At 38.0% G+C, this 12,526-nt stretch overlaps 1 protein-coding gene across 1 annotated transcript in view; it reads left to right on the top strand.

Annotated features, from left to right (window-relative positions):
• LOC109065380 (pleckstrin homology domain-containing family G member 1-like) overlaps positions 1-12,526 on the top strand; it is a 33,674-nt gene that overhangs the window by 6,639 nt on the left and 14,509 nt on the right. The window contains 3 exon segments of the mRNA XM_042712578.1: positions 5,929-6,380; positions 10,774-10,874; positions 11,894-11,963. Of these exon segments, the coding sequence (XP_042568512.1) occupies positions 5,929-6,380; positions 10,774-10,874; positions 11,894-11,963 (623 nt within the window).

Below are 12,526 nucleotides of genomic sequence, written 5' to 3'. Positions count from 1 at the left end.
GACTTTAAACGTGACAGTATTTTTTGTTCGTATTTTTGTGCATGACTCCCACACTCTACTGGTTTGGCTTCGTTTGCACTGCTCATATGTGTTGTGTCTTCTATTGGATTGCTTGCAGGAGGGCTGAATTACAGTCTTACTCTACAGCGCCACACTGGTTAACCAGTGTTATTGCAGGCCCTTACATTAGGTCATATGAGATCAAACGGCTATTCGACAACAAAAATATTTGTTGACCATTTTTAATTGTGACATAATAATGTTGACTAATCCTTTCAGCTCTATTTAAGACAATTATTTGTTTTAATGTTGCTCAAACTTCAGCACATATCTCATTCAACATGTGATCAATACTTAATAATCAACACTAAATTGTCTTCATGATTTTTACACGCTGAATAATAAAACTAGTGAAAAAAAAAATCCAATAGTCTTATATTAAAGTAAGGACCTGGGCCATATCTTGTGACCAGAATATCATAGAGACTTAAGGTGCAATCGTCTAGCAATCCCATAGCAATCACACCGATCACTCTAGCATACAGCAGTGCTGTAACAACAATTCAGAATATCCTAGTAACCACCTTGCAATTTTCCAGTAATCACCCAGCCCTAGCAACCACTCCAAACACCCTAGCAACCACCTAGAAATGCCCTAGAAATTGCCCAGAATCAGCTATTGGCGTAGCAACAAAAATGTTGGCATATATAACTGTACTTCCGCAGATCAAAGGGTACATATAAATAAAGAACACTGGATTTAACTGTAATATAAGCTGGTGAAACCCAGAATCCTCTGCTAAACAAACCAAAAGGCTTAGCACTTTAATGGATTTGGTTGCAATGATCAAAGTAAACATGATCTTAAACAAATGTCTTACACACCTATTTTCTTCTTACACCATTGTTTGGTTTTCAGTAACCTCTGAGCTTCTTACAGAGCTCCCTGTAGCCTTTGAAGTCCAACAGCACATGCCAAACTTGTGCTTGTTTGCATGTCTGTGTGTGTGTGTGTGTGTGTGTGTCTGTCTGTGTGTGTGTGTCTGTGTGTGTGTGTGTCTGTGTGTCTGTGTGTGTGTCTGTGTGTGTGTGTGTGTGTGTGTGTGTGTGTGTGTAAGGTTGTAATGTGTTTTTTACAGGGTATATCAGTGATACTGATAGTATGTGTGTGTGTCTATGTGTGTGATCATGGACAAACAATAATAATTCCAGTCAAGTGATAGTTGGCGCTTCTCTGGAACAGGAAACATAGTCTATAAAGCACAAGCTATTGTCCTTGTTTCTCACAATTCAGTGATTAGTCTGCATGAGGTCAGGCAGTAAAGCAGTCAGTTCTTTCAAGACAAATACCCCATTAGGCTTCATCTTTGTTTCATATAATCAGGTCAAATGGAAAACATTTCAGAGACAGAGCAAATATCCAAAGGACTTTAACCTCAAGTTATAGCTTGTTCATGATAACTAATAATCATTCTAATTCAATGAGACTATTAAAGTCCACACCACAACTATAACAACAATGACACAGAGGAACAATATTGTTGCAATCACTTTCAGGATTTTTTTAATTTATTTTATTTTTTTCAGCTGATGAACAATAAAAACTTTGACAGCCAATCACCATCCATCCACAGAGTTCGAGCATTTAAAGAAGTAGATGATAACTGCAGTGCATGTTTATAATAAACAAGACATTACTGTGAATTCGTGTAGACATTATGCACTGGAAGCCAAGTCAAATTCCTTGTGTGTGTAAACATACTTGGTAATAAAGCTCTCTGACTTCCGACTTCTGACATAAATATAATTAATATTTTAGTTTTTTTATAATTATCCTTCTTCGTGTGAATGGACCTTTACAATAAAGAGATAAAACCTGTAGATGATAACCACTGCATTGTGATTAATATTTTACTTTTGGCATGTTTTAGTTTAGATTGATAATTGTATTCATATAAAAACAACTTTTTCACTTATGGTTAGGAGTGGCAACAAATAATTTGGAAAGGAAAAGGAGCACTGCCACTTCTCAATGGGCCATCTACTAAACCGATACTAAATTGATCAAAATGATTAACCGAAAACGAGTCTGCCATAATAGCTTATGCTCTGATAAACAACATGGGACAGCACTGTTTTCTAGTTCAGTGGAGTTTCTCGAGATTGAGGCCATCAACCTTTTCCATTGATAATTAATTATGGTAGGTAGCTTTTAATGCTTAAATCTTTATCCCTCCCCATCCCATCCCTCCTGTCCCGCTGTCAGTGTCCTCATCTGCTAGAAGCTGAAAATGAGGGATAGATGTTATATTAATAGCACTGTATTAGTACAATGCATAAGTGCAATGTTTCAGCACAGTACAGGTAAAGAGAACAGGTCAGGTTAATCAAGATAAAATCACATGCAATCCTACCTAGTTCATTAAAAATGTTCGTCTAATAACCCAGGATTTGATCTCATGCTAGATTTCCTTTTTACCTGATTACAAATAAAAACTATATATATAAAAATGAATTTATACAGCAAACATTAATGCATAATATATGGCTATAATGAGCTTGAAAAAGTCTTGTTTACAAGTTACAAGCTGTTTTTGTTGTTTTGGGAAATGTGAAAAAGGGGTTTGGTATTCTCATCATGCTGGAAAGAAGTTAAGATCAGAGGCCAGAATAAACTGCTTAGACTGATCTTAGTAAGTCATCCTTCTTTTTTTTTTTTAGAACTGGTCATAACTTTAAATTCAGTTATATAAAAAACTTGACTGACTGCTAGTTGGTCGGACTAGTTCTTGAGACACAGTCTTAACATAGTGGCTATGTTTATGAAACTGGCACACTGTTCTAGATAGCTGGTTCAGGTTGTCATAAGCTTTTCCAGAAAACTAGTTCTGGCATCTACATATGCAGCTCTCATCTAAGGCAGCGTCCTAACTGAAATTTACCTCATAGACTGAACTATTCAAATCTGTGCCGTGATGCATTTGTGGTTGTAGAACTTGTTGTCTCTTGATGTATCACAGAATAAGTCTCTTGTATGTTTTCATTCAAGCTGACAAGCCTGTGTGATGATACATAGTTATAGGCTGTTCTTCTAATGGTCAGTGGCAACTGACGTAAAACTTAAAAGTGACTGAACTTTGTGTGCTGTGTTACCAGACTGACACTTGAGCTGCTGCACTCCACTCCTTTTGTAAGTCTGGGATGGTTTAGTGTGTAAGATTAGTATTAGAATGCTGAAGGTGCCCATATGATATACTATGCCTGGTGGATTTTCAAAGTCCATGCATGCTTCTTGAGCTAATATTGGCCACATCCCCATGTGCAACAGTTGTGGGGGGGAAAGATAATCCCCATGCAAGGGACGAATTCCTGAATTTTATAAATGCATGTATAAAAATCCATTTATACTGGGTGAGAAAAAAGATAGAGATATTATGAAGACACGTCATGTTTGTGGTGTGCATAATTGGGAGCAACAGCGTGCTGACGTTTTGCCTTTTAAGAGGTAAAACATTGCAAAGAATTTCCAAACTGAATCACAGCAGTATCTCAGCTGTAAGATAAACACAGCATGCAACAGACAAACTCGTGCATGAACAGTGTACAAACACACCCACAGAAGTTTATTTTACTTGAACATGACCCCACCCACCAAAACACACAATCATCAGTGAACCTGTTGCATGAAACATTAATAAAGTCTCTAACATAAACAGACGGATCCATTAATATGTTCAATAGTTCAACTGAAATAAATATGCAGTACAAAAGAAAATGTGTTTACTTGATGGCTGCATCTCATTTTGTGTTTGTCTCGTGAAAGTGGGTCAGTGTGTGAGTTTGGCATGCACAGGAATTAACCAATCATAGCCTGGCTCAAACAATCAAGAGCCAATCATGTTGCTTTGCTCTGGAGCCCTAGACGGCTCCGTGTTGAGTGAGTGATGACGGTGATTATTCATAATTGGCAACTGAGAAGGAGACATGTGGTTGACTGCAAGACAAAAAGAAAGTCTTAAATTCCCTGGAAACCCTTTATATGGTTTTGTTGTCAGAGAGCGAGTACTTGTTGCATCTGACTGGCTTCCATGATGTGATTTGGTGCAAACTATATGATATATTGTAATGCAATGCTTCACTTTGTCCCATATGTATATCACTTATCCCCTATCCACTGCGGTAATCTACCTATTGTGTTAACGGAGGGTAAAAATGACCATGTTACACTGAGTTGATTGTGTGTGCACACCTGTGCTAGTGTGTGTGGAGTGGGTGCGTCTTGATGATCTTACAATGATGTGTTAGTGAGTCTGACAATAGACAGCCTACAACCATACACATGCACACACATACACACACACATGCACGGTCACACAGGGCTCGCTTTCATTTCACCCAGAGAGTAAAATGTCTCCATTATACATTAATCTGTTCATTAAAGCCTCTCTCTTTCAGTGCTAGCTGGCCTTTCCCTTTTATGAAAGACTCTCTCTCTCTCTCTCTCTCTCTCTCTCTCTCTCTCTGTGTGTGTGTGTGTGTGTGTGTGTGTGTGTGTGTGTGTGTTTGTGTGTGTGTGCGTGTTTTTGTGACATATCAGGACGCAACTTTGTATAATGACATGGGTATGACACAGGTATTACAAGGAGAGGGTGACTTATGAGGACAAAAAAAAAGCTAAAAAAAAATGCAAAAAAAAAAACACACATTAGCAAATGCATAGATTCACCCATAAAACCCACAAGTTCTTGGTTTTACCATTGGTGTGGTGTGATAACGGGACAGTGAGACTAGTGAAATATGAATAGTTATAGCTACTTAAAAGTAGGTTAACCTTTAGCTTTCTCTTGAACTGTGTACAAGAGAAAAACAGGAACAGAGAGAGACCAGTACTGTTCTCTGAAAGACAAACCCAGAGTCATTTTGAGTGTGTGTGCTGTATGAGTGTGTATTATAGCGATTATCGCCCAGGAATGCTAGAGATTGCTGTGGGTTTCTCCTAATGTTTTTGTGTACAAGTTCCCCCTCGAGATCTAAGTCTGTGGGAAACAAATTTATAATTGCAGTGGGTGGGATTTTTGCTTATAATTTTGTGATCAACATGAATCAAGAGTCCATTTAAAGGGACGGTTCACCCAAAAACCAAACAGTTGCCAGTAGCTATTAGCTTCCATAGTATGTGTGTGTGGGGGGGGAAATCTGTTGTCACGGGGACCATACTATGATAGTATGTTTCAGAATATTCTTACTAATACCTTCTCTTTTTTTATCCCTTTAAGAATGACAGTTTCAAACAGGGCTGCATGCTAATTTATCAAAATTCCTAAAATATACAAATCCCAATATGCATATTGCATCGAGCTGCCATAACTGCCATTACATTTAATACTTCAAAAAGTAATGCAAAGTCAAAGTTTTAGGTCAATGCAGATAGCAAGGAATAGACTATGCATGGGACTATTATTTGGGGTGTGTGTATGCGAGAATATCGACAATTGTTGTAATGCTAAGCTATCATAGTGAGCTAGTCAGTAAGCAAGCATGTGAGGGAAGTGTGAGGGAGGTAGAGCAATAAACATTACTTAGTGTTCTTGTTTACCTGGATGTTCTTGATGTTAAGTTTGTAAGCTAATTTACATATATTATCAAGTTGAGCAAAGAGTTGGTGGTGTGTAATTATTATATATATATTTTTTTAACATTGACGTTAAAATGAGTTTGTATGTAATGCTACCGTAAAACACTGCTGTTCGCTTTCAAAAGTAGTGATACTTTCTTTTCCCACACAGAACGTGAAACATATGTTGGTTCATTTTCAGTTTTTAAATATTTGTAAATATATTAAATCTGATTCTGCATCAAATTGCATATTGCATTATTTACTGAGTTGTGGCATATTGAACTAATGTCTAACCACTTTTTATCTTTCAGAAGATTACCCATTCTCCACTGATGTTTTACCGCCACTCCCGGAGGTCCCTGTTGGAGGGCCGGTCCTAAGCCAAGCAGGTGGTCCCATCAGAAACCCTGCTCTGAGATATTGCTCCTCGCACAGCATGGACTGCAACGAGCGGCCGGTGAGCTACGGCTCCACGTCTTCATCCGCCTCCTCCCGTGACAGTCACTGCTCGCTGGGGGGGCGGCCGGTATTAGGCTCCGCCCCTGAGAGGGATCATGATTCAGGAGCCATCCAACTGGAGTTGGTGCCTGCCCAACAGCTAGAGGAGGAGGAGATGGGAAGACAAACACCTACACCGACCAATCAGAGCGATGCAGATATTCAGTCACCGGAAGGACGTAAAGTCCAGTATGTGGACCGAGTGGTGGAGGAAATTCTTGAAACAGAAAAAACCTACGTCCAGGACCTTCGCAGTATAGTCCAGGTAAGAAAGACACAAAGCATGTGCAGTCACTTCCTGAGGGGGACATTCAGCAGATTGCTTACTCGACGTAACTTATTGCAACAAGCTAAATTTAAAGGAATAGTACCCTAAAACTGGTTTATTGGTCTTATTTTATTTTAATGTAAAACTAAAATAATGTTTTTGGGTGAAAAATTGCTAAATGAAAACAAATATTAAAACATTATGGTCTGGTTTCGTAGACAGGGCTTAGATTAAACCATGATTAGGCCATGGTTCAGTTAGGACATTTAAGTAGATTAAAAAAAAAAAAAAAACATTACTGGTGTGCATCTTGAGACAAAAAAACCTAATAATTATAATGTGCATTTTTGGCTTCACTGTCACTGATAAAATCAAAAAACGCTTCATTAACATGACATTTTTTCATGACCTGTTAATGAGATGAATATTGGTCATCTTTTATTGATTCCCATGTTGTTCCAAAGCTGTTTAACTTCTTGTCCCATAGAACACAAAATAATTTTCACGCTGTCTTTTTCCATGCATAGTAAGTGGATGGTTATTCATATTGGCAAGCTGCAAAAAAGACGTTTTGTGTACGTTTTCTGAAGTAATGAACTTTGTGTGAGAGTCATTCTTCACTGAAAATCATCACAGAAACTCTCAGATCTCATTACTATTCTGCATTTTCAGCCTTACATTGCTGTAATTGTATATTTATGTATGTTATGATTGTCACTGATGTCAAATATAGAAATTCAGTTCCATGTATTATAGCACATGACGTCATATGGACTACTTTTATGTTTGTTTTTACATCATTATAGATCTTGTCCAGCACACAACTTTCCTCAGAACATTTCATTTTTTTTTCCATGGAAGAAAGTCAGAATTCTGAATGACAAGTTAATGAGTAGGTTATGACATAAAGTTTATTTCTGGGTGAAGTGCTTTGCTCAAGTGAGTGTCCAGTGTATGGGTTCCCATACTTGAGCTCAAACCTTGAACCTTAAAACAGCACTCCCCATAAAACATGAGGCTCCAACTACTGATGCTCTGAGTAAGAGGCATGTGTGTGCGTTTCTTTGTGTATGATTTATATAGCTGTCAAATGTAAAGTGCACATGGCTGTCATTTGACCTAGCGAGTGTGGAGATGAATGCTAAACTCTTCCTCTCACCCTTGCCCTGATTTTCTCTCTCTTTCTCTGTTGATGTGGGGATGGAGAGTTTTAGAGGGTCACAACCCCCTTCCCCACCTACTCCTCCATACAAACACATTCACAGGCCCCCGGCACTGAGAGAATGATAGATGGTTTGAGGAGAGAATGAAAGAAAAGGAAAGCAGGCAGGATGGATGGACAGGACAGATAAAGGAGAGGAAAGTGGGTTAGCAAAACAACTTTGAAAGAACTCTTTCTTTAAACACATGAGACTATTGAAAACACGTGTTTGTGAAGTGAAGGCAACATATTTTCATTTCCATTTCATTTACACTGAGTACTGTCAGTGGTGTTGTTGTTAACTGAAACTAAAGCTAAAACTATTAAATATTAATACTTTTAAAAATTTAAATAAAACTGAAATTGAATAAAATATAAATATTAAATAAAAAAAAAAAAAAACAGAAAAAAAATACTAAAGTACTGTTACTAAAATTACTAAAACTATAACTGAAAAAAACTGCAGTGGCAGAACTCGGCACTCGGTTGCTAGGGTGTTTCTAAGCAGTTGCTAGGGTGTAGCTAGGTGTTGTTTATGAGTTGTTATTAGGTGGTTGCCTAGGATGTTCTGGATGGTTGCTATGGTGTTGCTATGTGGTTCCTAAGGCATTGCAAGGCGGTTGCTAAGGTGTTCTGGGTGGTTGTTTGGGAGTTGCTAGGCATTCCTAGGCAGTTGCTAGAGAGTTCTAGGTGGTTGCTAAGCATTGCTAGGGTGTTCTGGACGGTTACGTTTGTGTTGCTAGGCAGTTGGTAGTTGTCACAGATCGTTAATATGGAGTTTTATAGCGTTCTTAGCATGTACTTAGCCTGATTTAGCACTTAGCTAATCACTATTAGCATGTAGCTATTCACTGCTAGCAGTGTAGCATGATGGAAGTCCTGTTTGCTAGCATCCATCAAAAGAGCAAAACCCCCATGTTTCTATGACACTTCTATCCAAAGATATCCCTTTTGATCTGTTTCAATGGAAGTCTATGGGGTGGTTGCTGGGGTGCTGTAAGTGGTCGCTAGGGAGTGGCTATGAAGATTATAGGTCATTACTTATTGGTTACTTGAAAAGAGAAGTCAAATGAATGTGAGAGAGTTAGAGAGAGGTTCCTATAAAGGGGTTCCTACGGCCCTGTGTGTGTGGGTCTATGACCAATGGTGCGGGAGGAGTAGAGCCCCGAAGTTTTGTTAAAAAAAAGAATAATAATAAGTATGCAAGAGATCAGCAGTAATGCTTTGCCTTATAGGCAAGCACCACTAATTACTCAAACTTAAACTAAAACATTTAATATAATAATTTACAATGTGCCAAGACCTGCAGCGTCTTCACACACAGAAAATTACTAGAGAAGTGTGTGACATAATATAACTCTGCAAATAATTTAAATTCACATCTCACACACTTTTATGCCCTCTGAATGGAACATATACGCTCCCTTCGAACTGGAACCAGGGCAGATTATCTTGTGATGTCCACTTCGCAGGGCACTTAATGGTTGAATAAAACAAATATCTGAAGTGATAAAGGAAACAAACAAAATGTGCAGAGCGGGGGGTCATGAGGACTGGGTTTGAGAACTTTTTTATGTCTTTTGTCTGTTTGTTTAAATGAAAACGGCGTTTTGGGGACTGAAAACGCATATTTTTGAAAACGGGTTACCAAGTGCAAGTTTTTCAGAACGCCGCCGTAATCGTTTCCGTGTAAACACCCAATACGGGAATCTTTGAAAACGGTGACGTAATGCACGTGCGTAATACGTGTTAGGTCTGTAGACGTGCAGTACGTGTCGATTTTAAAGGCACGCATGAATAAACATACACAACACTGGCGTAGAACATGGTACTGTTGTTGCTGCTCCAGAGTTTGCTAACACTACTTCAGCAAAGTGTGGATTTACTTCACCAATATTACAACCAACAGCAGAGACGCATCATATACAACATATAATCCTCACTTCCCTACAGGTACTGTTTACTAACAAGGTGACAGCGCCAACTACTGGCCTGGCATACGTAATACAGCGTTTCTGCCCGTTTTCACAGATATGTGTAAACACAAATCTTGTTGTCGTGTATACTTGAAACTTTTTAAAAACGCAAGGGAAAAACTTTTCTGTTTTTGACTATATCGCTGTCGTGTAAACGTAGCCTAATAGACAATACACAAGTCTTACCGTCAGAGGGTCTGTTGGGGTCACAAAGCTGGACCTCTTCATAGATCACAATATTACTTTATTGCACTTTGCTGTGCTTGAAATGACATCTTAATGTTGTTCTTGGCAGGTTTGAGTTGATTAGCGTGTCAAAGTTCTACTATAGAGTGTTAGTTACCTGCAATTGTTTTCTACAAGCAAATAGAAAACAGCATACTCAAAGAAAGCAAAGCAGGTACTTCCGGTGTAGACGGCTTTGTTTATGATAATGTTGATTTCTTTTTTTTTTTCTGGGGCGATACCATCTTTATTTTTCAGTTTTAAGCCCAGCTCTCTGTCTGTCTTTATGTGTGCACGGGCTGTTGACACTGGTTGTGCTTTCCACACAGAATGGTTATTTTACACTGCCTGAGGGTGTTCAGGTAAAGATTTTTGTCAGAGTGAGAGAATCACTTATCTCATCTGTCAGCCAAAGCCAGAGACATTCAGATGCAGGGCGGAGCAGGAGTTACAGATTCTGACATGCTGTGCTTATATTTGTGTATGTGAGAGCTTCAGTTGCTGTGTTCTTTAAAACACTAGTACATATGTATGTTTCTACAGAACTAGAGCACGATAATCTCATTGTGAAACTTAAAGTGATTCATTTCTGCATCACTGGCAGCACCAAATAAAACTGCAATCAGTGACTCGACCGTGTATTTGGAAGGAATGGAAAAGTGGAAGATGGGGGAGTATCTGAAGGGTTTGAGACTTGTTATTTTTAACTTTCTTTTTCAAACAACCATCCAATAAAAGTTACATTTTTAGTTAGTCATAGTGCATATATAGACACTGAACCATTGAAGAGGTGATTATAGCAACAGCAGATCGCTCGAGTGCTTTTTCATACTCATTATTTATAACTTTATTTTAAATTGACATACTGTATCACAAGTATTTCACAGAAAACTTTGCTTTGTGTAAAAAAAATTTATATATATTTGCCACCCGTCCCGCATGAGTGATGCTGATGAGAGGATTCATGCTTTCATCTGTTTCTCCACAGGATTACCTGGAGTGCATCAGTAATCAGTCTCTTCTGCTGCTGGGAGATGAAGAGAGGAATTCTTTGTTTGGAAACATCTCTGAGATCTACCGTTTTAACAGGTAAGCTTTAGTGACAAAAGCATCTCTTGAGAGAAATGTGACGGGTGTTTGCCAATTTTCTTTCTTCGTGGAAACTACTGGATAAACTATTATTGGTAATTTTGACTTTTTCAATAGTTTCCAACCATTAAAGTCATATAACAGGATTTGATTGAAAATACTCATTTGATGATTAGCTTTTTCAAACTAATTTTAATGACCAAAAACATCAGCTAAGCAGAACGAATTCAAATTCAATTTAAAAACTACACCAGATTTAATAATATATCTTAATCTATCAGCTATGTTGGGATGAAACTGTGGCTTGTAGTTATGAACTTACATTTTCCAAACATAAAAAAAAAAAAAAAAAAAAAACTTAACAGGGTTGAATGGTTGTACTTGATAAATGCATTTAAAATTATTATTTGCATAATAATAATAATAATAATAAATAAAATAAGTAAGTAAAAATAAATAATTAAATATAGAAGACTATAAAGATTATTTGCTGAAAGGGTTCAATTGATGTCACAATTTTAAGGATTTAAAAAAATAATAATTGGCAGAATAAAACAGCTTATATAACATTTAGTTTGACCTTCTGAGCTAGACTACTTAATATTTTTAAACATCTCCCTTCACTGACCATTTGAGTTTTAGACTGTCTTCTCTGTTTTTAACATCTCTCTTTCCTCAGTTCCTCTCACTTCGGACCACACACACACACACACCTGCACATTTTGCCAGACTCACACCAAATTCAGCCCACCCACACACACACACACACACACACACACACACACACACACTCACAGACTGTTACCTCATATGACTGCAATGCTGAAGTGACCACACATGCATTCACAAAGCCGTTCAATTCATGGAAGTGTCTCTTTCCTCACAGTACATGGCCTACAATACAGCTCATAACTGCAAGACAATTTGAATAGTTTCATAACGGCTCAGGCCTTTAATGGATGTGAGTAATGATATTTAATCGTTCTCTCTCTCTCTCTATGTGTGTGTGTGTGTTTTAGTGATCTGCTTCATGACCTGGAGAAGTGTAACGCCAACCCAGTTGCCATTGCGAAGTGTTTCGTAGCCAAGGTAAAACTCTCGTCTTTTCTTTGTGATTTTTTTTTTCTCAACACTGACAAAAATGAAAATCTGATGATCATTTACTCACCTTCAGGTCATTACAAACGTCTTTCATCCGTGAAACACAAATGGAGAAATTATGAAGACTGCTATCATATGGTCACACACACAAACAAACAACACTATTATGCCTATTAGAATTAGTTGTCTCTGTAGATTAGTGTAATAACACACACTTGAGTAAGTGTTATAGCTGTTTTACAGCTCTGATCAGCAGCAGCTGGTTTGTGTGGTTTTCTGTCCTATGGTGTCGTGTGATAGCTGCTTTGTTTTGTTCCGGGTATTGTTGTGCTAATGTGCTGTTAGCAGAGGGCTGATCATTTACACAATGCAAATGACTGTGGCTTACAAGATCTAAAGCCAGCCCTGAGCATGAAACGGGCCTTCAGAGGTCTGCGTGTACTGTTTAACTAGAATATGTTTTCATACTTGATTGTTCCAAAAACATATTATTTTTCACATATTTTACATTATTACAGCATCTCTCTTACCAGTTTGTCTCGAGCGCTCTG

The sequence above is a fragment of the Cyprinus carpio genome, chromosome A23 (assembly GCF_018340385.1).
Source record: "Cyprinus carpio isolate SPL01 chromosome A23, ASM1834038v1, whole genome shotgun sequence".
Taxonomy (NCBI): domain Eukaryota; kingdom Metazoa; phylum Chordata; class Actinopteri; order Cypriniformes; family Cyprinidae; genus Cyprinus; species Cyprinus carpio.
Note: the sequence above shows the minus strand (reverse complement) of the source record. Positions and strands in the feature narration are given on the sequence as shown.